Source organism: Chlamydotis macqueenii, chromosome 1, assembly GCF_036417535.1.
Source record: "Chlamydotis macqueenii isolate bChlMac1 chromosome 1, bChlMac1.mat, whole genome shotgun sequence".
NCBI lineage: Eukaryota > Metazoa > Chordata > Aves > Otidiformes > Otididae > Chlamydotis > Chlamydotis macqueenii.
The window spans coordinates 108,957,681-108,984,998 of record NC_141556.1 but is presented as its reverse complement, the minus strand read 5'-3'; the positions used below and the strand labels follow the sequence as shown (position 1 = coordinate 108,984,998).

The following is a 27,318-nucleotide window of genomic DNA, read 5'->3' as shown; positions in this document are numbered from 1 at the left end:
AAACACTAAGTGAGAATGGAAAATGTCTTTCAGCAGAAATCAAATCGTAGGATTTCTAAAGAAAATAATACTTCAATACGAATAGTATTAGTATCCTACAGAGCAGGACAGAGTCCTCAGTATTTTAGATCGCCTTTAGAGGTCTTCAGAAGCATTTACTTTTCCACATTTGCCAGCACATTAGATTTTAATGAAAATCATTAGATTTTATTTATTGGAACTATACAGCATGAACAAGAGCAACAAGAAAAAAGTATTAGAAAAATGGTGACAAATGTTAAATATGTTCCATAATTTATCTCTCAAAATAGGGAGGTGATCAGATTGTTTGCTAACAATAAATGTCAACTTGAAACAAATGACTTAACACAGTAGCTTCACAAATTAGCAAAGTTTCAATATAGCATATGCAAAAAATAAAGCTCCAAAACAGGCAGAAAAATACCCTCTGCAATATTTCAAATTCCTTTATGCTGAAATACCTGGCAGTAGCAGGTAACATCTTTAAAGTTTAACTTTCAGAAATTTGGGCTCCCATCCTCTACTAATATGTATTTTGTTTCAGGACTAAACACGCGGGTAGGATTAGTCATAGAAGTTTAAACACACAGCATGTGGAGAACTTGAAAACTTAAGAGAATGTTCTGCATCAATATTTTAAAATACTAATCATATGCAATGTCATTAAAATGGAAGTTTGTGAGAACCGATTATAAATATCAAAAGCCGCAGACAGAGTTTCTATTATCTTACATCAGAAGAAGTTCTACTGTTAGAAAACCAACATGGATAACTATGCAATTAAACCCTGTTTATTGGGGTAGGCCAGAAACAAAAAGCAATTGCTATTAGACATTTAATTTTTCAGAATTACTTAGAAGTAGGAAAAAATGCAACACAAAACCTGTATTTTTATATACTTATTTTAAAAAACTGGTATACTACAGATTCAGAAATCCTATGTACAATGAAAAAATAACACTATTTCTTTACACAGAACACAGGAAAAAGGGACGGTAGAAAAAAGTATTACACGCTTTCATTTTCTCACTGAGAGTGTTCTATAAGGATCTTAAGGCAAACATTCTGCAAGGAACTGTCTATAAAAGTTTAAAGAAGGAGGACTGGAAGAGGTCATTGATCAAGAAATATCTTGATAGGTTTGTATTAGTCACATCTCAAGCCTGAGATCTGAAGGGGAGTGAAACCTTGGCAGTAAGAATGACCCATGTCAAATGGGTTTTACCTGGGTTACACTAAAACAAAAGCATCATAGAAAAAAATGCTGCTTTTTTTTTCTGTAAACACTCATTTTATAGAAAACAAACACATGAAGAAACCCAGGGTATAAAAGCTTTTTAAAATATCATAGAAGCTTTTACAGTAAATTTATTGAGTAACATAAGATTTCATTTGATAGGTTTCAAAATATGAATTTTGTTACTAAGTAGGACCACTTCATCTGCATACGTTCATACTAATGTATTTCTCAAAAATGAAGCATGTTCCACCTCTAAGTTACTGCACGTGTGATTCAGAAGAAAATTAGTAATGAAAGTTTTCTACTCTCCAACAATTTACTGTCAGAACATTTTCTCACTCCAAGACAAAGTCTGTCCCCCTGAAGTGAAAACCTTTAAGCATTCAGAATTAAAGACCGAAAAACATTTCGGCTGAGCATTGTTTTAATAACTCTGAAGCACTAAATATAACTTCATTTTGGACTGCATTTCTGGTTTAAAATTATCAAAGCACCCTTCGTATTCAAAAAATAATTAGGTGTAATTTACTTTCTTGTAGAGAGTTTGATTCGATCAAATGAGGATTTTTTTTTCAACATAAAAAAAAAATTAAAATTTGAGATCTTTTCATTAAGTAATACATTTAAAAAAAAAAACAAAAAAAACCCACCCCACCAGCACTGAATCCCAACCAAAACCTATTTCACTAAACAAAGGCTATGGCAGGTGTTTCGCCATGCCCTGAGGGCAGGCATGGTTAAGAGAGGCAGGCCTGCAAACACGTTATGGGTGTTATGGTCATAACACTTCTCTAAGTATCCATTACAAAAACCCACACAAGCAGACAAACAAACCAACCCAAGAGGTTTCAATTTCCTTTCCAAGGGGTTGGAGAATTTTTTAGGTGTGGGGTGTGTGTTTGTTTGGTTTTTGTTTGGGGGTTTTTGTTTCCTTTTGTTTTTACAATTTATTCTAGTGCAACTACACCATAACAGTTAAGAAGAAAACAGATTGCTACGCAACAACAAGCAAGAAACTTCTTCCCCCTCTTCAAATCACTCTTGAGAAGATTTTACATCATGTCAAAGTAATTCCCTTTCTAATATCCTGAACATTCAAAAGAGCATGAGCTAAAAATGCTCAGAAGTTTGTGTATTTAAGACAACTAACACATTTTTAAATCTGGTATCATTGTGAAGAGTAATAACCACAAAAAGCCTAAAGTCTAATTTCTAGTAATAAAACACTGGATAAATAAATAGTACTGACATCCATGCAGTTACACTAAAGAAAGTAATTTAGATTTACTAAAAATCTTTTAAGGAGTACAAAACAAGAACATCTCTTTGAAATAAACAACTAATGACTAAACATTGATGTCCCTGGGTGAAAAAACTGGTGTCCCAAAAAATCTTATCAAAGGCATGGTTTTTGTTACTAATGGGGGAAAAAAAAAAAAAAAAAACAACAAAACAGTCTTATTGATGACACATCTAAGTTTCATGTTATTTGCTACTATTATTAGAAAGCTAAAATGCAGAAAAGTGTGTAAGCTACTGATATGAAGGCAGCGTACTGCTGAATCAACAGGGAAATAGTTAACAATTTTTCAAGGCAGAAATATCTAAATGGATGACTGATATAGAATAGAACGTATAAACACTGGAACAGTCTTAAAATGCATCGAAGGGTGAAGGCAGAAGGCATATCTAACAAGAAAAGTCAGATGAGGAAAAGTTGAAAATGTTAGTTGTACCTTAAAGAACCCTGCTTCTGGCCCACACCTGTCATAAACATTCCTGGCTTTACCTATAGCCATGATAATACCTTGCATGTTCGGGGTCAGCATGACCTGCCACAAGGGATTTAAGGTAAAAGTTTTGAATGATTAATATTTTTATGACTAAATTCAATACGCTTTTAGTCTCATGCAAGATAGAAAGCAACTTAATGCATGCATACATTGAAATGGCACATTTCAATACAGATCTGGTGTGCATATTCTGCAAATCAGTCATGGCATGTGTATATTTTTTTTACTGTAACAACATATGATTAAAGGAAGCTTACAAAAAAAGAAAAAAACCAAAACACTGAATAACTGTGTCAAATACAATTTAAAGTTACATGGTCAAAACTTCCCAGGAAAGGAACATGCATCATTCAGCATTAGTATCCATCAGAAACTGCACACTGCATAAGTGCTACCTAAAGACACTAAAAGATTTTTTTAAAAAAAAAGTTTCTAGTAGAAAAATCACCCAATTGTACTGTATATACAATATACTAAAAACAGTATCAGTTTACATATGCATTATATATGCATATATTATGCATATTTCAACAACAAAAATAAGGGACCCGTTGCTGCAAATGCAATTGGTCCCTGAAGCATTTGCAGACAAGTTCTTAAAAATCAAACCCAAAACATTTAACAAACACAAAGCCAAACATAAACCACACATCTCTCAGCTATTCACATCAGTGATATACAGTTTGATATATCTAGGTTACTCAGAAAAGCCTTTCTCCTTTGGTATCTGTGAGCAAAGAAAAATATGCCCTCTCTCCCTGCCCAAGGTATAACTAGCACAGCAACTGGCATAGCAAGAAAAGATGAAGAATCCTAAACTCTCCAGAAGAGTTTCCCACACATAAGAACAACATTTTAAAAAAAAGTGAATACACTTACAAAAGGAACATGGAAATAGGGAAGAAAGTTATCATCTTCTATAAAGATAATGGCATGGGGGCAACAGTGAAAAAAAAAAAAAACAGAAAAATAAAACCCACAAAAAAAGCAAGTCATTAGGTGAGGCTAAATCCTCATGTTTTTAAAAGGTGGAGACTACACATCTGTGAGAAGCTAAACTCAGTGTGACATCAATTAAATAATTTCACTCCCCATCCCATACTCCCAGTTACAACTAATAACAATTACAGGACAGAATGGCCTGAAATATCCATTTGCCTACGGAAGCAAAAGCTTCCCATAGCCCACCAAGAACACATGCTCAGATACTGAGAATACGGGCTGCACCAACGTTACCCTCAACCAAAACAAACATGGAGTAAGCCGTGTCAAGGCAGGACAGACTGATAACCTGGCAGTGTTGCTTTCTGCTGCTAAAATAGGGTAGCAGAAATTAATGTCTCTGGGGATAATATGAGCCTCTCATCTCTTCCTCAAGTAGTACCAGGTACATGCACCACCCTAGGTCTGAATTGGGAAAAATTAGGTTTTTTTATTATTTTTTTTTCTTAAGCTTTGGAAGAGTCAGTTCCATCAACCGTATCAGTTTCAGGTTATTTCCATGGATAATTTAATCCTTGAAGTCTGAAAAGCCTAACCTCGGCAAATAAGGGACTGGACTTGAACATTAGCTTTATTGAACTGACAAGAAAGTACAAACATGAAGAACATTACTCACTATTCTGTCACTTTTTAAATAATGTAGTAGTCTGCAGTTCATCACCAGCATTTCAAAGCCTATCTGGCCCAACACATTCGACTTCCACAGCTAAAAAGACAAATATACCTCCCGTGTAAACGGTACCATGCAAAGCGTGCCCAATTAGAGTAGCTAGTGCTTTCCTTTCTTATTTCATTACAGATTAAGACATTGTAAGGTTATAAATCGCTAAGCATTTAGTTTTGCAGGAATCTGTTAGGTGTCACGATGTGCAAACATGCCAAAAATTCTCATCAGGCAGCACAAGAAAGCACCGAGGAGGAGCGGTGCACACAACTGCAATCAAATGTACCTCATCGTCATAACCCCCCTCCTCTGACTCAATCACAAAAGTCCCTACATCAGGAATCGCCACCTCTACAACTCGCTGGTTAGGAGCTGGTTGAGCTGGGGCATTATCAGAGCTCTGCAGAAGAAAACCATTATCAGTATGTATGTGGGGGGGTAAAAAAAAAAAATTCAGATAATAGAGAAAATAACAGATAGATGCAAACTGACAAGGCTGATCAAGTAAAATGATGTGCACTACTGAAGTCCTGAAAAAATTATAAATATTACTTACATTCGCTAATTACTTACAGTTTCTTAAATTTTTAAAGCAGTACATTTTAAAATTAAGCCATAATTACTAAAAAAAAAAATCCATTTGTCCTTTATTCACTAATGACATCTTTACAGGTTACTATACCAGTATTGCAACTCTAACATCCATTACAAATTTAAGGCAGTTGTTAAAGGATGAGCCTAAGAACCACCACTTTTTAAATACATTTCACCAAAAAATTATGAAATATATCTGAAGGATCTGATGAATTCACACTAAAGGATGGCAACAAGCCAAAGGCTAACATCTCCTGATGCTCTGGGGAAAAAAAAGGAAAAAAAAAAAAAACAAAACCAGAAAAGCATCTAGCAATCCAGACACTTGAAAGAATATTTGAAGGTGTGTTACATAAAACAGGTTTATTTTTTTAGAAGACTAATTAGAAAATCAGAGGAAGATTATGCTAGTCACTGAAACTCTTGCTAAGTTTTAAACAACAATGGAGACAAATCTCAGGTCCTATCGTCTGTCATTGTAAAATAGCCAGTTTACAACATTTGCAGACCTTGAACTTGGACTCTAACCTAAGCAATCACAGAGTACCATGCTACTTGTTCTTCAGCTATTACAGTAGTCTCATTTTTTAACAAAGATTCCAGAAAAACACATGGTACCTATTTACACCCAGCACTGTATAAATACAAAGGAAGACTGCTATCAGAGGGAAGAAAAAAGGACAAAAGGCAGAAAATGGATACAAATGATCGTGTGGTGACTAACCTACAATCCTGTTTGTTGCATGATCTCATGTTGGCCTTCCTTCTTTTAAAATGGACAAATAAAAAGTGGAAGAAAAGAATATATGCCTGCATATCAGAATGCATATGAAAGTAGAATAATTAAAAAGCATGCTGATACACTGAGAAGGAAGCACAATTCTGCCTAAGTTAAATTTGGGTATAAAGAGAGCAGCTTTTAAACATTAACAGAGTACCTTCAGATTAGCTAGAAATTGGCTTTAGATTCTAAACGCTGAAATACATTTGCATGGTTGGGGATTTTTTGCTTTTATTTTTAAAGAGCCATCCACCCTGTTGCAGAACAATGCAGTGAAAATATTGGAATAAGACAATCTGCATCTGCCTCACTAAGCCTATCATGATGTTCCCTGTGTGTTTTCTCAACTAGAGTCTTGCAAAGTCCTAAGGCTGGTCACTCTGCAAAGTGTCATTAGCCTAAACTAAACCACTTGATCCATGGAATCAAATCTGTAAGATTCTTCCACATCCAATCACGATGGATGCCCACAGACCCTAGAAAAAGGACAGCACCATGCAAGACATTTTATCATGTGTTCAGTATCTTCATAGCTACTTCTTCAGCTGGAGGTAACTCATATTTAACAGTCTCCCCCTAAGCTCTTCTGAGAACTCAAAAAAGTCAGATATGCAATAGTCTAAAGCATTAGGGGTAGGACATCTTTTCATCCAGGGTTAGATTAGTTTCCCTGTTGGATTTTATTTCAGTTTAGCAGAGAAAGCATGCTTCTCTGCTCTCCTGACACAACAGGAGAGAGAGGAATGGAAAACATGTCAGGTGTAAGAGTCAAACCGTCACATAATTTTCAACGGCTTTAAGATGACTTTCCTGTTGGCCCGAAAGATATCTGGGGCTAGACTGCTTTTGTTTAACAAGGATTCATACCTGAACTTAGGAAGCATGCTTCAAATTTTACACAGATCTAAATTGTTCATATCTCTAGTGGTTACTAGGGGTGCCTATGGAAGCTGTACTGTACATTTTGTATGCTTTACCCTTACGGACACAGTTTCAAGACTGTATCATGCCTATAATGCTTTAAAGGCACTTGCTTTTGTGGCAAATACATTGGTCTTCTATCTATGCACTTCTAGGGAAGCAAAAAAATATTTGCTGAAAGAAAAAACTGCTAACTGTTAGTTTCATTAATAACTCATTAAGTAGTTAATTTCCAATTCCTTTTTGTATTGTTTGTATGAAGTGAAAACAGAATCACCCACCACTAATTCTTATAATCATTTTAATTAATACATGCATCTCATGAATCACAGAATAATTTTCATCAAGTTGTGAATTTGCATTGAAGCTACAGAATAGTTAAAAAAACCCTTATTTTTTTAAAGCTACTTTAACCTCCATAGGTCTTTCAAGGGAAATCAATTATAATACTGTATTTCTCAAATAAAGACCTGAGTTTTTAAAGTAGTATTTTTCAAGTCTTTTATGTGGAATGTCAATGTTTACTCCTCAAAAATCGGTGGAATCATCTAACATTTTGAAAAGATGGTGGGCACAAGCATATGATTGTCATTTGAACAACATCCTGTCCTCTTGACAAGTAGTCACATACAGGACATCTTAGTATTCTTCTTCTACACCACTCATTACTGTAGTACACACTTTCTGGATGCACTTCAGTGTTGGACAGTCCCTGAAGAAATAGGAATTTCCAGTTCAAAGGTCCCACACACATCCCCTTTTATGAGCTATTATATCCTTTCCACTTGCAAAATAAAAGCAAAAGAAGTATTTCAAACTTCAAAATATCCTTACCGTATCCATTATAGCTTCTGGACCTCTATCTTCTTGTTCAGCTAAAGCTTTATTGATTGCTTGTACAGAATCTTCTTTTAAGTGCTTTGAAATATCAGTTCTTGATGGCTGCTCTAAATACTCTGGTTCTCCTGCTTGAACTTAGTGACAGAAATAAGATAATAATTTTGTGTGTTAATATAAGCATGAATTTTGAATTGACTAGTTTTATTTGGATCATTGCCCCATAGATAAGGAAACCCATACAGAAAATGCAGGGTAAGTCACACCATTCACCAATACAACTTTACACTGTCTCTCAGGTCTTTCTGAACACTTTTGTATGAAAGAACCTAAGATTTTACATCAGGAACAACAGATCTGTCCTGTCTATAGGCCCATAAAGGTTCTTGAGTGAAGGGTGTTCATCAGTCACACAGGGGATGACTGAGAACAAAGATAAGAATCTACGTGGACTTTCTGTGGGATGAAGACCCAATATATGGCATGAACTGCAACTACTTGAGTGCCAGATGTATTTTTACTTCACAAAATAATCAACAGATTATATGCTTCTGAATTAAGGGAAATCTCAAAGTCTCTCCCACTCGAGCACAATAAAATTGATTAGCATAGATAGTGTCTTATATTCCTTACACGATAAAAGCAAATTTTGGCAGACAAATGAAGAAGAGGAGGCTCCGGGGAGACCTTATAGCAACCTCCCAGCACCTCAAGGGGGCCTACAGGAAAGATGGGAAGAGACTGTTCAGTAGGGCCTGTTGTGACAGGACTAGGGGTAATGGTTTCAAAATAGAGGGAGGTAGATTAGATATTAGGAAAAATTTTTTTACACTGAGGGTGGTAGAACACTGGCACAGGTTGCCCAGAGAGGTGGTGGATGCCCCATCCCTGGAAACGTTCAAGGCCAGGCTGGATGAGGCTCTGAGCAACCTGATCTAGTTGGGGATGTCCCTGCTCCTTGCAGGGGTGTTGGACTAGATGACCTTTGAAGGTCCCTTCCAACCCTAACCATTCTATGATTCTATGCAATAAAACATTTGTTTAATACTTTCCATTACTAACAAAAGAACTAAAACCAGTCTCAAAGTGTTTGTGAAGTCAAAACATATAGAAGATGAAGTTACTCTCCAGAGAGTTTGCAAAAAGAGAAATGTCATTAAATCACTGCACTTTTTACATTCAGTTTGTAGTCATAGATAGTTATGAGAAATATATGCTCAGTCTTAATGACCCAAATAGAATAGTAAGAACATCTGGACAGCAGTCTCACTGCACAAATCCATCATGTTATCTTTCCCATAATGTACATGCAGCTTTCTGCAATGGAGCAAAAGGTGGATGTAACCTAAAACCTGACCGGTTTTTCTGTCAAAGCAGGCATCTGTTTTATAGTCAGATTGCCAGAGGTCCTTATGAGCTACGTTCCTATCAGCATTGGCCTCACTGTTGCTCTTCAGAGTATTTTCCACCGTTTTAACACCCTTGTTTTTACATAGTAATTTCCTAAGTGGGCCCTGCTATTGCTAACTCTATTCAATATAGCACACCAAATAAATTATTCTTCTCTTCAAATCTAAATTGTGTCCTAATTTAAAATGAGGAGGTAGATCTTGTTTATGCTTCTGTTCAGAGTACATCACTTATGTATGGACTAATAAATTCTCAAAACAGACTAGTGAGATTTGTTAATATTTACCTATCTTAAAAGGCCAAAGCTTCTACAGAAAAAAAAAATAATAATAATTTACTAAAAGCTAAGCATAACTGGGAAGGAAAAGGCAGATGAGCCGATTTTTTTTTCCTTTTTAAATAAAAAATAACATGCAAAAACCCCCAGACTAAACTTCAAGTACAGTGACCTTGGCCAAGTAAAGAATTATAATTTGAGATTAAACAAATTAACGTTTTCTTCCTTTCTTAAGCAGAAAAATAATATATACAAAACCCAGTGATTTTTCGTTCTACTTCTATTACAAACAGGTAGAAGCAGCTAACCTGGAGCAGGTGAGGGTGCTGGTGCCCTGGGTATCTGAGATAACAGCTTCTCCTGCTGTGCTTTCTGAGCAAGTTCTGCATCCCATTCTTCGAGTTCTTTTTCAAAACGTTTATTGTCTTCCTTGACGTAATCTCTTAGATCAGAAGGTAGCGTGTCCATTCCAACAAGGATCTGTCCTGTTTCTTTGTTAAACTCCTCTGCGTTAACATGAAACACAGATTTCAGAAAAAAAAAGACAGGGGAAAAGACAGTATGTTCAACAAATTTCCTCAAGTGAATTACTGGAAACAAAGCAGTACAGCACCAAAAGCCCAAAACCATATTACTTTTATCTGCTTTTATTATCTGTCAGGCACTCCTCTGCTACTGAGACATGTATGGCTACTGCTCTTGCGATCTTTGGATTATATGTTCTTGGGCACCATCAGATTGTCATTTTGAAAGGTGAGCCTTTTGGGCCATGAGCACTGTGTTACTGTGAACATTCAGCAAAAAAAAAAAAAGTCACAAAAAAACCACCATAGCTTGATTGCATTACTTCCTTATGGAACTGGACATAACACAACTTCCTAGCAGAAAAGGGGAAGGAGAGCGGGCCTACAGGAATTTGGAAAGTCAATTGGTAAGAACATCGGCTACACTGAATACCCTTCCTTTCTGCTTCGTGCATGGTCTCTGCAAGAGCATCCCAGATGCTAGGGCATCAATCAGCTGTAACTGTCTCCCAGCAAGCAGGCCTCAGACTTAATTGGAGTGGCACAGCCACCCTACAGAGCTGATAAACCCAATGGCTGCAAGTCCACTACTAATCTGGCAATCTAGAAATGTCAAGGTTAATATCGGTTCTCATTTAAAAACTGAACAAATGTGTACTCTAGCTTTCTGCCCTATGAAAGGACAGGAACACGAAAATTTTCCACCACCTGTTATTGAATCTCTGGCCATTTTCAGTCAGCTCCCTAGCCACCATTCGCAGGCCCCACAAAAATCATACTAGGGGATCTTTGCCCTCTCTCCAAACACTTCTGTACAAGCTTTATAGTTAAATACTACTACATGACCTGAAAAAAAAATTCCCAATCCACATGTTATCTTGGTTTACTGTGTGGTTGGTAGGGCTAAGTTATTCACATTTCCATATACCACATAAAGCTTCAAGTTTCCATGCCCCAGTAAAGTTTAGAGTTCTGAAGCTTACCAAAAAAAAAGCTGCATGAGGATTTTAATGTCAAGAGGCTCTTTTCTGTATTTCCACATTTCTGTTCTAATCTTCAATGAGATAACATCTCCAAAATTCTGAACATGTGATCACTGGGCCAAAATGTTTACAAATTAGCAAACATTTTTGGTCTCTTAATAATGCTGGCATTACCTTTATTAATCTGAAAGTTGAAGAGCAATTGTTCCACCCACAAAAAAAACCTCTAAGTTATGAGCATAAACAGAACTTTCAATAATTACTAAAACAATTTCAAAAAGCTTGATCAATGTATTCAGCTATTCTGTAACATGCAGAAAACATACCCATAACATTACCTTGTATCAAGTACTGTTCCTTATCATTGATATACATTAAACAATATGCACTGGCATTCCTGTAACCACCAAAAGAGTCTCGTTCCAACTCTTCCCAAGTTGACTTTGTCACAGATATATCATTGTATTTCATCCATCTGTTCTGGTGGTGATCATAAATATATGCCCAGTAGTGTCCTGCATTAGCTTGACCTTCATGAACTAGCACAGCATGCAACCTGTAAGGAACCTTAAAAAAAAAAAAACAAACCAAAATATCAAACTCTCCTTGCCAGCATTTAGTTCCTACTACCTGCCAACAATAATAGCTACATTAAATAAAACTAACAAAAATAAACAGGATCAAAACACAACACAGAGCAAAACCAAAAAGGTAAAACTAGTAACCCACTAAGCAAATTATTTTACCTATCACTTCTAGTTACAAAAGATCTTAAAAGATCAGGGAGTCTATAGCATAGATGTCTACTCTGTTGTCTTTATTGCCAGGTATCCTCTTTTCTTAATTCCATAACATTCCAACTTTCCTTGTATCTACAGAAAATACCCCTCAAATATGTCAGCCTTCAGTGTCTACAATTTGCTCCAGTTCTGAGCTGGTAAACTTGTCCTGAAGTCTGGAAAGGCATACACAAATTCAAGGTAATAAACTGTGTTTTCTGTGTGCCAGTAAGAGTTGTTTTAAAGGAATATTTGGGAGTTGAATATTTCCATTACCCAAAGGTAAAATTCTGACAGTTGAACAGGAATACAACTGTTTGCCAGTACTTTAAACGTATTAGTAAAAGCATTGCTAAAAGAAGCATGGAATACAGTAAAAGCCCTCTCCTCCTCCTGAGGCAGAGAAAGAAGAGCAGTTTCTAGGATCAACGTAAAAAGTATCACAGGTTACATGTGTTCATCAACAAGTAGGAAGAATGGGAAACTTAGTTTCTACATAAGGAGTTGGAAACCTGAAGGAGAGAGAAGCAGAATGAATGAGTGCTTCCTTACTTACAAGTCTGTAAAAAGCAGCTTAGTGATCGGCTCATTTTAACCTGCTGAAACAGCACATGCAACATAAAAGGGAAACTGATCTTCCCTGCTATGCACAGTATGCCTGAATGACAACAGCTCAGCTAGGATGAAAAACCTGAAACCATCTTTTAGTGGTGTCACAGTCCGAACTGTAGATAAATGGTCTATTTAACATAACATGTACTAAGTGTTTGTGCAAATATCATTTGAGCACCACAACAATCAGTAACCATAAATATATGTGTAACTATGACTTGAGAAACTCCTTGAAGTTATTTTTAACCTGATCATTCTCTTCCTGGCTATATGCAAGTGCTGAAGATTTTGCAACCTCTTTTGAGCTGTAAAGCTGACTGACTGCACAGCAGCCGGAATCAAAGTCTGTCATCCCTGAGACCAAACTCGCACTGTAAATCTCCCAAACACAAGAAGTATACACAGAATTAATCCTAGCAAGTTCATAAATCTCAATGCTCTGGGGTTTTTAACATCTGTTATCAAACCAGTCAGAAAGGCTTCTTAAAATGATGGCAAGTCCATGCATATGCACATAAATATATGCAGATCCTGATTTTTTTAAAAAAAGGTAAGTGAAGTCTCTTTAAACTTCAACAACAAAATTTCCTCACCCTAAAACAGGGCATTATAGTCTCAAGTGAATTTAAATAATTTTACTTAAAACCATGCTAAGTGGGTCAGCTTGAGAGCCTCTACCCTTTCCTCCAGCACTGAAGAACCAGCTGTCAGTCATCCATGCTGAGCTTCTAGGAAGCTTCTCCACAGAAGACTGTGACTGGGGGACAGGCGAGTTCAGTGCTGACAGGCATCGCTTGTGCTAAGCCATTATATCAACAGTAATTAACAGTACAGGGCAACACAACAAGTAAATAGTTGCATTAAACGTTTTAGCTTACATAAACTTCTTAGCTTACACTTACTACTCGTGAAACAGAAATGGAGCTTCACCAGTCTCATCACATGTAGCTACAGAATAGATACATCAAAGCTGATATATCAAAGATGAATTCCCACAAGAAAAACAGGTATGTCTTATTTCCCCACAGCAAGTTTACAGGAGGGAAATAATCAAATAAGCAGCTGATGAAATCTGTTTATTCAGGAGGACGAGACAAAATAAGAATTTTGGGAATATATTTCATATGACAATTTGACATGGGTTTTTACAGACAACTTCAGTTTCCTTAGATTCAAAGAGGACACACGGAGAAGATGAAAAGCTTCTTAAATAGTTCATACAAACACTAGGAAGTGTCCTGCAAATATTTTCCTTCAAATGTCTTTACTTATCAACTCACAAAAGGAAAGCTTCCAGTTCTGCAATTCTATCATTCAGAGGAAAACATCAATACTGTGAAACTGCTCCCAGAGAACGGGGCAATACTAAGCTATCAATTGCCCCGCTGCAGAGGTAGGCAGCTCTATGCACCTGCCTCCTTCCTGTAGTGCCAAAACACTCACAGGGACAAAACCAGCTGAGCTGCATTTGCCTCCAGCCTGTGATTTCAGATGGGTTTAGTACCCATCTTGTTCCCGAACAATTGCTTAATAAACACAACTACTTTCAGGCATGACACAGGAACCCCCTCTACAAATCTATAGACCATCTTCATCCTCTTCTGTTTCTGGACAAAGCAAAAAAATCTAGTCTACGTTATACAAATCTGCACGAGGACAAAGAGTTTTATTAAGTATTCTCCTTTTTCCATTGTAATGATTGCTGACATAATATAGTAATACATTATATAGACAGAAGATATTATATCTTTGCCACCCAGAGGTACTTCCTCCTGTAACACCTAAGCCAACACAACTAGGCTATGTGGAAGTGACATCACCAAATTACTTCATTTTACTGTTAGATGCCATGTAGCCTGTAGCCCTCCTGTTATAACACAAGTATTAAGGAAGAAAAAAAAAAAAAAATGCCTGCCAGTAGCAAGCTTAAAGAAAGCCATCTAGGCAAGTCTGCCTGAAATCCTTACCATCAGGAGTTCAACTGCCAGGAACTATAACAAGCCATGTACAAAATGAAAACGTACTTCAAGGAAAAGTGTTCAGCTTATAGATCTTACTTGGAAGGAAAATAGTTATTTTTACTAACAGAACGCAACAGAAGAACTAATCCTTAACCTTAAAACCTGTCAAAGTGAGCGAGCATGAGTATGTGAACATAAGAATAGCAGCGGAGCCATGACTCCGTACTAAAGCATTCTAAAAATGCTGTTCAGATAACACAGCATGAGAATCTCCCTGAAAGGCAGCTTAGACTAATAGTCAAGGTTGAGACTGATGCTAAATCTACACTGAGTTTAAAAAAAAAAAAAAAAAAAAAACCACAACCAAAAAAACAAAAAAAAACCAACAAAAAACTAAAACACCACCACCAAAACCACCCACTGAGATTATTAACTACTTGAATTTCCAAGTATGAGTACAGAAGTAGCAATATACAATGGCAATAAATATCGCAGTAAAAATATAATAGTTTCTTGTGTTTAATGCTTTGCCACCTTAAAGCCATAAGATTACCTAGTAATATGGTCAAACTGGGGTGAGAAAATGTTATTGTCTTATACAAAAACCAAAGTTCTGCATTCAAGTAAAGAAAGTGGATCAGAGAGAATATATCTGGGCTTTTCATCACAAAGTTGCTTAAACTTAAGTATGCCACCTGTGAAATACTGTAACAGTCTTTCATCTGACTGTGCCTAATTAGAAGGCTTGCAAAACCCATTATGACTTTCCAACGAAATTTCCCAAACCGCTATATACAATTGTTGTGTACTTGCTCTATTTTCAAGCATCTAACAACTTTAATAAAAGTGACAAAAAGGATCTAATTTTAATTATCTTATGCAGAAAATGTACTTACTTGGACCATTGTTTTGTCAGAGTACATCAATTCAATTGTCCGATGTATTCTAGATATACTTTCTTGTAAATCTAAAAGAAAAATAAAAAAAAGAAGCTCTCTTCCATGAGGCTGCATAATTGCACATGGCTACATCTTTATTTTACCTCATTAAAAGCCAAACAAGTGTACGTCTCACATTTGGTGCATCTGTTTCTCTATCTACATGCCAGACACTAAACCTTCTCAGAGGATAAAGCTGAGAGAGTGATTCATGATATGCCACTGCTTGTTTCCAAGAGCTCAACCAAGCTCACCCCTGCTGGAAAACTACTTCCCATGTTTGCATCAGAGCAACAGAACAGACCATAAGCTCTACCCACTCTGAAAAGCATTTGCTCAGAAATTTGCTGAATTTTCCCTTATGGAAGGGGTCCCTCTACCCTAAACTCCCCTGCAGAGCAGCAAGTCACAGCACGGGCCCAGCCACTATCGGACTGACAGCTCAGACACATCTGCAGAGATGTTCTTCAGCATGAATCCCACCTCTGTTTCACTCCACTCCCCCCAACACCATGCACATAGATACTTCTGTTGAAACACTTGTGTACACTTCACTCAACATCTAGTTTGCATCTTCAGTTTATATACCTCTAGTCTACTACAATGTCAGACTGGTTAGAGATAAGTTTAGAAGGACAAAACAAGCAACTTAAAACACACATGGACATTAAGGGAGCTTCCTCCCATTTCACAAATCCTTTCTAACAGCAAATGCATTCCCCAGCTTGTGGCATTACCTCTAGTGTCGTTCTCTACTTCAGTCCTCCAGCGATGTAAACAGCCTTCTAGGACAGACAGCTCTTCCTCAGTGATGTGCCTTGGTGCCGGATGCATTGGTAGATCAGGAGGAATTCGTGATTGTGTGAATGGTTTATGTATTACTGATCTTTGTACAGGAGATGTGCTTGGAACATCTGAAGATGAAGGCCCCTGCTGCTCTATTGTGCTGCATTCATTCAAAACACGAAATACAAAAATTGAATCATCACATATATAAACTAGAAGCTACACCACAACGTTAGCTTTTCATCTGAAAACAGAAATTTTAAAGGTAGTAATTTCCTACAGTGCAATCCAGGAAAGGTATCTACAATATCAATATGGAATTAGTATGTAAATTCAGAAAACTTTGTGGTGTACTACATGTTAGCACAATAACAACTCTGGCTGCCATTACCAAAGATAAAGGAATCAGAATTGGATCGGTCAAGCCCTAGTTTGCTTTACTTGAAATGCTATTCAATACTTTCAAATAATGTCAAACAAGTAATTACTGTAGTTTGAAACATTTACTGCCAAACTGCAGAGAGAAAAATCACAGCAGCTTGTCTTACGGCCCATTGCCCATAAAATCCAATAAATGCAAGTTGTCTGTTTAATAACTTCTTTGTCTTATGTCTAGCCAGCTTTCTTTTTCCGATCGCCTACCTACAACTAATGTTAACTGAACAGCAACAATGAAGGAACCTCTGAAGTTGGGGGTGATGAATATCAGAAGCCCTGGGATTGAAAAATAAGGGACTTTCTAAGAGAAGCAAAAGCGAGGACACCTGGTGGTGGGAAAAAGATAAGGTGGTGGTTAGAGGAACTATCGATATAAAAGCATGGAAACAGTAAGAATAGTTGGCTCTCTGCCTAGCTTGCAGTAAGGTCTGAGACTTTGCTCTAACAATTGGACTACGCTCTAAACAACTATGCACCAACACTCTGGGTGCAACTTGACTCTGGGTCAAGATTAGAGGATGGGGACGGACTGGGGACGTCACGGTAGGGGTCTGTTACAGGCCGCCTGGCCAGGAGGATAGAGCAGACGAAGTGCTCTATAGGCAGATAGGAGCAGCCTCACGGTCACAGGCCCTGGTCCTCATGGGGGACTTCAACCACCCTGCCATCTGTTGGAGAGACAACACGGCAGGGCACAGGCAGTCCAGGAGGTTCCTGGAATGCGTGGATGACAACTTCCTCCTGCAGGCGACAGAGGAGCCGACAAGGAGGGGTGCCATGCTCGACCTTGTGCTCACCAACAGGGAGGGACTGGTCGGGGATGTGAAACTAAAGGACAGCCTTGGCTGCAGCGACCATGACATGGTGGAGTTCAAGATCCACGGGGCAGCAAGGAAAATACACGGCAAGCTCTCTGCCCTAGACTTCAGGAAGGCGGACTTCGGCCTCTTCAGGGACCTGATCGGCCAAGTGCCATGGGAGGCAGCCCTGGAGGGAAGAGGGGCCCAGGAAAGTTGGTCCAAATTCAAGGAGCACCTCCTCCAAGCTCAGCAAAGGTGCATCCTGATGAAAAACAAGTCTGGCAAAAAGGCCAGGAGGCCGGCGTGGATGAGCAAGGAGCTCCTGGACCAACTGAAAGTGAAAAAGGACGCCTATAGAGGGTGGAAGTGGGGACAGGTAGCCTGGGAGGACTACAAAGAGGCTGCGCGAGTGGCCAGGGATAAGGTAAGGAAGGCCAAAGCCCTGGCAGAACTGAATCTGGCCAGGGATATAAAATGTAACAGGAAGAGCTTTTATAGGTACGTAGGGGACAAAAGAAAGTCCAGGGTAAATGTAGGCCCCCTCCAGAAGGGAACTGGTGTCCTGGTTACCCAGGACATGGAGAAGGCTGAGGTTCTCAATGACTTTTTTGCCTCAGTCTTCACCGACAAGAGTTCCTGTCCCACCACCCAAGCTGTAGAAGGTGCAAGCAGGGACTGCGAGGATGAAGAACTGCCCATTGTACTCAAAGAGCAGGTTCGGGATCATCTAAGGAAACTGAAGGTGCACAAGTCCATGGGTCCTGATGAGATCCATCCGCAGGTCCTGAGGGAACTGGTGGATGAAGTTGCCAAGCCACTGGCCATCATATTTGAGAAGTTGTGGCGGTCTGGTGAGGTCCCCGATGACTGGAAGAGGGAGAACATAACCCCAATTTTTAAAAAGGGGAATAAGGAAGACCCAGGTAACTACAGGCCGGTCAGCCTCACCTCTGTGCCTGGCAAGGTCATGGAGCAGATTCTCCTGGAAACCATGCTAAGGCACATGGAGAGCAAAGAGGTGGTTGGTGACAGCCAACATGGCTTCACCAAGGGCAGATCGTGCTTGACCAATTTGGTGGCCTTCTATGACAGGGTGACGGCATCGGTGGACAAGGGACAAGCACCGGATATCATCTACCTGGACTTGTGCAAAGCTTTTGACACTGTCCTGCACGACATCCTTCTCTCTGAACTAGAGAGACATGGGTTTGATGGACGGACCACTCGGTGGATAAGGAGTTGGCTGGATGGCCGCACTCAGAGAGTGGTGGTCAACGGCTCAATGTCCATGTGGAGACCGGTCACGAGTGGTGTCCCTCAGGGGTCCGTGCTGGGCCCGGCCCTGTTCAACATCTTTGTCGGCAACATGGACAGTGGGATAGAGTGCACCCTCAGCAAGTTCGCCGATGACACCAAGTTGTGTGGTGCCGTCGACACGCTGGAAGGGAGGGATGCCATCCAGAGGGACCTGGACAGGCTGGAGAGTTGGGCCCGTGCCAACCTCATGAAGTTCAACCAGGCCAAGTGCAAGGTCCTGCACCTGGGTCATGGCAATCCCAGGCACAAATACAGGCTGGGCGGGGAATGGATTGAGAACGGCCCTGAGGAGAAGGACTTGGGAGTGCTGGTGGATGAGAAGCTTAACATGAGCAGGCAATGCGCCCTTGCGGCCCAGAAGGCCAACCGCATCCTGGGCTGCATCAAGAGGAGTGTGGCCAGCAGGTCAAGGGAGGTGATTCTCCCCCTCTACTCTGCTCTGGTGAGACCCCACCTGGAGTACTGTGTCCAGTTCTGGAGCCCCCAGCACAAGAAGGACATGGACCAGTTGGAGAAGGTCCAGAGGAGGGCCACGAAGATGATAAAAGGGCTGGAGCACCTCTCTTATGAGGACAGGCTGAGAGAGTTGGGGCTGATAGCGGTCTTCCAGTACCTCAAGGGGGCCTACAAGAAAGATGGGGAGAGGCTGTTTAGTAGGGCCTGTTGCGATAGGACGAGGGGTAATGGTTTTAAAATAGAGGGGGGTAGATTTAGATCAGAAATTAGGAAAAAATTTTTTACAATGCGAGTTATAGAACACTGGAACAGGTTGCCCAGGAAGGTGGTGGAGGCCCCATCCCTGGAAACGTTCAAGGCCAGGCTGGATGAGGCTCTGAGCAACCTGACCTAGTCAGGGATGTCCCTGCTCCTTGCAGGAGGGTTGGACTAGATGACCTTTGAAGGTCCCTTCCAACCCTAACCATTCTATGATTCTATGATATTTACGACATATATCATCACCGAACCATCTAAACTTGTTCCAAACAAGCCTTCTTAACTCAAACAGCAAAGTAGCCAGCTTAGGAGGATTCTACAAGAGCAGCGGAATATTCAAAATGAAAACCCATCATAGATTTTTCTATTTCCACCAACGAGACCACCTATAGGTACTTGTATGCATAAAGGGAATCTTAAAATCTTTCTAGCAAGCCGCTTTCAACTTTGTGTACAGCATCAGGAACTTGGATTCTTCAGTAGTTTAGGAAGTTCTGAGAACATTAGGAGCTGACAATGTCACTACACATAACATGCTGTTGTGTTCCTACAGATTGACAAAAGTCATAATACTTACATTTTTACAGAACAAAATTCCTATATAGGAGTTTGAACAAAGTATATTATTTTTATATTGTATTTAATGCAAGCAATGGTAGTTTTCAAAAGTTTGTCTTATCAATCATCATGATTTCTACTGGCATTAAATCAGTAAAACAACTGAATCTTTTAAGGGCTTTTTAGATTCATTTACTTTACTTCTCTGAACTAAAAGTTAACCATCTTGACTGGAACAGAACCTAGAAATCTACTTTCCAAATGCAATATAAAAGGCTCTGTCATAAACTGTTAGTGTCCACCTAGGTCCACCTAGCCAACTCCTATCTCTATTAACTGTGACTAGTATTTACTAGCTTCAGTAATGAGAAAAACTACATTACTGGACCTTTATCTCCCTGACATTCTGGATACTGTTTTGGATACTGTTAGGTTCCTGACAAACTCAGTGAGAAGTGTAAGCTGCAAAGCAGAAAAGGAGCTTAACTCCCACGCAAAAATTAACAGATGAGTTGTACACCAGAAACCTTGAAGCTCTGCAGCACATACATGCTGACCAAATTCAGATTTTTAAACAATACACCTGCGAAGCAGTGACCTCGCCAGATATTTTGTCTATTTGGTATTGTATGTGGGATTGTGCTTTGTTAGAAAATGGTTACTCTCCACCTCAAGACATTTTTATAAGCGCATGAGACAAACGCAGGTTATTAACATTTGGTTTATTTACTTAAGTCTGTCGCGCTGAAAAATACTTCTAGGAAGAGAGTAGATACTTTACCCTGTACCCCTCGGGAGATGCCTAGCTGTATTAACCCAGTGAACAAACAAATTAAACTTCCTCCCCCCTCTCTCTCAGCAGCCAGGTTTGTACTGAGGGGATGACTGGCCTCCCATCTTGGGAGAGCGGGAGGCAGCCCTTACCTGGGTGATGTCTGGGCTGGCAGCGTGCCACTGGCAGGGGCATTAGCACCCAGGTCATCAACTGGAGATGTGCACACCGGCTTGCTGGAGGCAAACTCCAAGGCATACTGCAGGACATCTACCAAGGGGAATCGTTTAGGACCAGAACCATAGCTTAAATATCTGTTAACCATAAAATATATTAATGCCATGACTCACATATACAAAAAAAAAAAAAAAAGAAAGAAAAAAAAAAGAATTTTTTTTTATTCTGGTTGATTGCAATTAAATAAAGCAAGCCTTTCCTAGCATGTTTCATGCATCAGAATTACCACATTTATACACAGTTTTCCAAGGAAAACAATAAAAGATGGGAGATACAGAAGGGAAATCTAGAGCAAATAAATACACACAAAGTGTACAGCTGAAAGGAGTTATTCTATGTAGCCTATAATATTATTTGCATTTACACAGTTATCTATAGTACCGTTCTAATCTTTGTTGTAAAACTGTGAGGTACTCTTTGAGTCTCTTGATTTCATCTCGTTTAATTCTTGTTATTTCTCTGTTTTTGTGCATATACCTGTAAAACATTAAATTTAGAAAGAGGTGTCAGCCCAGAGTATCCCAACATTGAAAATGAAGTGTGTACCATCAGACATACCACTTAGTGCTAATAAAAACTCATGCTCTCTAGAACCTACCACATATTAAGCAGTAAAACTGAACTGGGAAGAAAACAATAAACCTATTAAGCCTTTCCTCCCACAACTTCCAGAAGATGGTTCTTCCTCAGTGTCAAAAGCTTTGTTCATGCCATGGATGACAAATATGTATAAGAAAGCTTCTAAATTAAGTGATTTAAGTAGCAACCATGCAGCGATACTCCTGTTTCATTATTTAAGCTCACAAATAACATTCAGCATCTAACTGAAAGCCATCATGGTGTTTCACCTCTACACATGAACAGCATGCACTGATGCTGAGAATCCTCTCCAAACCATGCAGTCTGTCTGAAACACCATGAAATATTTGGCTTCTCACCCTCTTTCCCAAATGGACCCATAAATAGTGTGATTTTTTCAGAGTATTTTACCCGTGTACACAACTACCTAGCAATACATTAAAGACTGAAGTGCAAGCAGGTTTGGCACAAAGCAGCAGTACATCTTAAAATATTATCTATGTGTATTTTCTGAAATAGATATAACTCATGAAAATTTTACCTTGTCTAGCTAGAACATAATTTTACCGTGATTTAAGTGAATGTAAGATGCACCGGCAATTTTATGAAACTCATGAGATTTAATTTGTATTCATACTAGGACTTTGTTGATAATATTATACTGTACCTGTCCAGATACAAAACTGGAGGAAATTCTAATTTGTTGTGTATCTTCTCTGGTCTCCCCAAAGCCTGATTAAACTCAAATCTTGACAGCTCAAAAGTTAAGACAGGAGGAAGCTCAGTGAACCAGTGCTGAACAAAAGAAACACAGAAAACCCCACAATGAATGTCTTCCAATAGCAGAACTTTAGTAATAATGGTACAATACCTGCAGATTGACATAGTTATGGGAGAAATTGGTTTTAGAGGGTGGATTGGCATAAGCTTTCTGAAGTTCACATCCTTCCCCTTCACTGTAAACAGAGACCATTTGTTACTCATGTTGCACCAGAGCTTTAACTCATCAATCGCTGTCTGCTTTAAAGCAGAGTAGGCAGGAAGGCTTCTTCCTTTCATATTTGTCTCGCTCGTACTAAAAGTAGTCTACGCTTGAACCTACCTGCCTTGCCAACTGACCTCTTCTCTTTTAACTCTCCAAGGCCACCGAAAGAGTTGTTTACGCTGTATCAGGTGCTCTTCCCGCTAGTTCCCTCAGACTCAAGTTTCTGATCCTTTCATTCACCTGCTTTCACACAAAGTTTCTAATGACCTTCTGGTGAAGAAGGATCAGCAAGTACTCAGGGCTGGGTTAGACAAGCTCCCTCAGCTTGTCCCTCAGTAAAACTGATACTTTTTCTTGAAATCTTCCCCTATACTAACAACTTCTCCCAAAGTTTCTGCTTCTGTGTCTAATCACTGATAATTGTCCATGGACCAACCCATGTTGTCATCACCTTATCCCAGGTTTGGTTTTTTTTTTGGGTATTCAGTAGAGGTCTATCCTTAGTACTCATTTCTTTCTTTACATATTTCATTTATCAACTACAAGACATATTCAGCTCCAATTCCAGCATTAGAGTTCCTTTTTTCCCCCTACTCTACAACATAAAAAACTCAGTCTATCCATTTAATATGTGTTGGATGTCTAACCATCAACTCAAGCTTCCCTGATTGCTGTGGACATCGTTGCCACATATTTCTGACTTCAACATCCATAATCCAGACGTAGCATTTGACTTGCAGCTCGCTTCAAGTTCTATCCAGCCAAGTGTCTTGAATAATCTTTTCATGCAATACCTCCAAGACAGCTTTTTCTTCCTGTGGTCATGGCTAAAATTCAGATTTAGGTTCTCATCACTCCACACCTCAGTGCAATGTTTCTTCTCGTCTCCCCTTGCCCAGCCTTGACACACACACAGCCTTGTCACACAAACAGATTTCCAAGATGTTGCTGAATTTTCCTAGTTCGTTGCCTTCAGCATCACTCCTCTCATCTGTTTACATGCAAAGTGAGCTGCCTTCCCTTTTCTTGCCTATATTAGCCTCCATTAATCACCTTTTCAGTTTTAAAGGAGACAATCACGACTTCTCTCTGGTTGCAACTTCACACAGCAGTAAACTTCAATGCTAAAGACAGCCAAGCCCCATCACAACCCTGCCCCCTAAAGCCCTTTTCTTGCAAGGCCCCCAAACCACTTAACAATGACTAAGCTGCTGATATAGTGAAGATCATCAACCATGATGCTGACAAATGTTACCTAATTTTCCCAACACTTCTAACTCCAAGTATGTGCACTGACCTCTTGAATTTGGATTTAAGCTCCTTGGGACAGGGAATGTCTCTTTTTCCTGTTCATGCCTTAGCCTACTTGCTGACATCCTACTCCATGGCTGAGGACTTTAGGTACCATGATAATAATAGTAATAACAATAATGAACAACAAGCTAAATACCCCATTACAGGCAATGGTGGGAACAAGGGAAAAAAAAAGAAAACAGAACAATACTTTCAGGATCTTGCAACACATGTGACTACTGCATTAATATTATTCTCTTTAAGCTTCGATATCTACCAGCTTGGATGAACACCACTTGAAGTCTTTGTTCAGCGGGGACAGACTTCATTAAAACTACATGAAATTCAGCTTCCTTCAGTACTTCCAACTGCTAACAGCAGCAACCACTATATATAAATTACTTCAGTTCAGGGAAGTGTAACCAATTTACTTGGCCCTGGTATTAATGCAGTAATGTTTTTCTAGGTTAGGACTTCATACATTAACTTTCCTCTTTTGCCACTGTTGTCAATCTGTCATATCACTGTTTCACTTCCATTTCCACATGCCAAGAAGCCAAGCTTGATTAAAAACCTGACAGTTTCACAGAACTCAAAATTTAACACTCTAGACCTGTCCATGACTACCCCGTTCCCCACAGTTTCCTGACATTACATGTTAAAAAAACCCTTTAAAACAGAACAACAGCAACAAAAAAAAAAACCCACTCAAGTCTGACATTTCTAGTCAAGCATTTATAACTGAACTGACATTTTATGCATGAATGCACACAGGTTTTAACTGCAAGACAACCTTCAGTCCATAAGGTGAACAATCCGGCTCTTGCAGTAGGTACACACAAGATTTTACCTTGCATAAAGAAATTGAACTTTGGATTGTACCAAGATATTTATGAGATTTTTTTTATTTCTGATTATATTTCAGAAAACAATAATTGTAAGAAGACATTTCTACAAGTGCTGGAATGAAAAAAAATTGAAACACTCTTCTGTGAAAGAAAGAAGAACACATCCAGTAAGATGTGTAAATACATGTGAAAATGCTCGTTAACATCTAATTTGGTTGATCAATATTTGATCAACAATAGCTGACCAGAAAAAAGGGACCGCAAAAGGGATGCTATAAAACTTCTGTGCTAATAAAGTTGGAAGTAGAACTTCAGACTGGAGGATGATTTCAGTTTGTTTCACTAGGCTTAGTAATTAAACCCTGGGTGTATGTTGATCTGATTAAAGGAAGCAAAAATTCATCACTGCAAAAGACTTGACATCAAAGAAGAAACTATACCTGAACTTTTTACTTAAGTAGAAGAAACCTCCTCAGATTCACATCTTTAAAATAACTGTGATGAAGTATGAACAACTGTGTAAAGAGAAATTAGCTCTGCCTTTAGAAGTTATCGGGATTCCCGTATTTCCACATCAATAATACAGGCTACTAGAGAGCGCTCTGCCAGAGAAAAATGCTGGGCATATACACACATGGTAACAATAAAAGGGGACATTACAGAGCACACTCTCTTGATTCTACAACCACCACTGGTCCAACTACTTCTTTTCCCTAGCCTGTGACTTCTGCGCAAGAAATCTCATTCGTCACCTCATCCCAACACCACACACTGCATATCCCACTTCTTAGTGGGACTCCATCTGAATCCCTCCACTCATGCTTCCAGCATGTTCAGATGTTTAGCAGCCTCCTGCTCCAGCAAGGGCCCTCCTGGGAAGAACACCAGCCCATAGAGTAAGTGCTGCCTGTCCACCATCTTGAGCAAAGAGGAGAATTGCCCACCATAGGGGGCAAAGAGGAGGATGCTGGGAAATGTTGGTAAAAAGGGGAGGGGGGAAGAAGGTTATGGTGCTGAAGAATTACAAGACAGAGGCACAGAGGAATAACAACAATGCTCTGAAGCAATGGTCAAATGCACAGCTCATGGTTGCTGTTTACAGCATGGCACAGGGCGGCAACTCAGTCAGAGCAGTGGTCAGCTCCTACAGGACATTATACCCATGACCTCTCTGGAGATCAAATGTCAGCAACAGGTGGGAACTAGCCGTGCCAAATCACTGTAAGCACTTAATTGTGCCAGCTTTTAAAAAAGCATGAACTTCTTATCTTACAAAAAATAGAAGATGATGATAGTCTGGGTACTCCAAAAGAGATACAAACCCCCCAGATTAGCAATCCAATTATGCCAGAGATCAGAATCTGCACAGCAGTAGGTCACATAAAAAACAACCATGAACCCCAGTTAAAAAATACAGAGCACTACAACAACACCCTGAAAGAAGCACTACAACAACACCTCACCTCCTGACCAGATTTCGCAGAGTTTTCTGAATGGAGAGATTCAATTTCCCCTTCAATCATTGCAGCTTCTAGGCACTCGTGCAGGTCTTTAAAGCCATTAACCTGGAGCGGATACTGGCCAAACATTTCTGTGTTTTCAAATTTTTTACCTTTACATAAGAAATTAAACAGTTAACATTTTAGAAACAAATGTTTACCTTTAAAAAAACCTAACAATCCTAAGTCACTTCACCTAGTCTACTGAACAATACTCATTTTCTCATCGAATAATTGTTATATGTAGGAAAACAAGTTACTTGAAGAAGTCGCTTGAACGTATTGAAAATTACTGTATTTTTCTCTTCAGCCCATTTTTAATAGTGTATTGACATCTATTGTTAATAAGCAAAACTCAAAATGTCTTGACACCACAGATATATGGTAAGTTTTACATATAAAATTCAAAGCCCTCCTCCCACAAATAGCAGCTCAGTAATACAACCCTACATCATACCAGCAAAGTCAGTGCAATTGTTGGTACGAAACAGCCCTTTGTACAAGTACATTCTGCAAAAATAAGCCACTAAAGAGAACATTCATGATTTCTGTCTTGAAAACAAGATCATCATTTGGAAACAGTGTATAAAGATGTAAGCTCAAACATGAGCAGAGATATGCGTGACAAGTGATTTTGATCTACAATTTCAGTTTCTTTCATCCTAAAGTCTGTAACAAGTCTTCTTACATTCGCCAGTTTCTTTTCATTGGTTTGGTTTTTACGTATCTCCTCAGTTAAGATGAGAAGGTAAGAGATGAAAGTAGCTGGACACAAAGGAACAAGAATACTAGCTAGTAGCAAGAAATTTGCAGAATGGTTTTGAAATCCGACAACAAATCATTTGATACAATGTTCCAGGCCGAGAAACAACCTGGAAACCTCTTTAAAAATTATAGCTGCTTCATTCAAATACATCTAAGGAGTCATTCACTCTTGGGAAGGGGGACAGAATCATCAACATTAAAAATACTTTCACAACTGCTGGCCTCCTGGAAATAGAGAACACTAATTCTGCAGATCTACTAATTATATGCAGATAAGATAAAGGGGAGCTTGTTGTACAGTCTCTTCCTCCACAGTACTCTTTCCAACACTGAGCAGTTTTCCACTGACTTGCTTTCAGCAAATTGTACTTTAAAGAGGGCGAGTTATCC

General features: G+C 39.1%; 1 protein-coding gene across 3 annotated transcripts in view; it reads right to left on the bottom strand.

Moving 5' to 3' along the window:
- The window catches only part of USP25 (ubiquitin specific peptidase 25), a 96,982-nt gene that overhangs the window by 10,133 nt on the left and 59,531 nt on the right, over positions 1–27,318 (bottom strand). For 2 of the 3 annotated variants that reach the window (XM_086763998.1, XM_086764012.1), the window contains 11 exons: positions 26,128–26,276; positions 22,206–22,333; positions 21,341–21,436; positions 20,875–21,036; positions 16,075–16,283; positions 15,296–15,366; positions 11,386–11,614; positions 9,849–10,046; positions 7,851–7,990; positions 5,007–5,120; positions 2,998–3,093 (listed from right to left, as the gene is read on the bottom strand). In XM_086763998.1, the coding sequence (XP_086620124.1) occupies positions 2,998–3,093; positions 5,007–5,120; positions 7,851–7,990; positions 9,849–10,046; positions 11,386–11,614; positions 15,296–15,366; positions 16,075–16,283; positions 20,875–21,036; positions 21,341–21,436; positions 22,206–22,333; positions 26,128–26,276 (1,592 nt within the window). The remainder of the gene's footprint in view (positions 1–2,997; positions 3,094–5,006; positions 5,121–7,850; positions 7,991–9,848; positions 10,047–11,385; positions 11,615–15,295; positions 15,367–16,074; positions 16,284–20,874; positions 21,037–21,340; positions 21,437–22,205; positions 22,334–26,127; positions 26,277–27,318) is intronic. The other variant, XM_086764005.1, reaches the window with a different exon arrangement.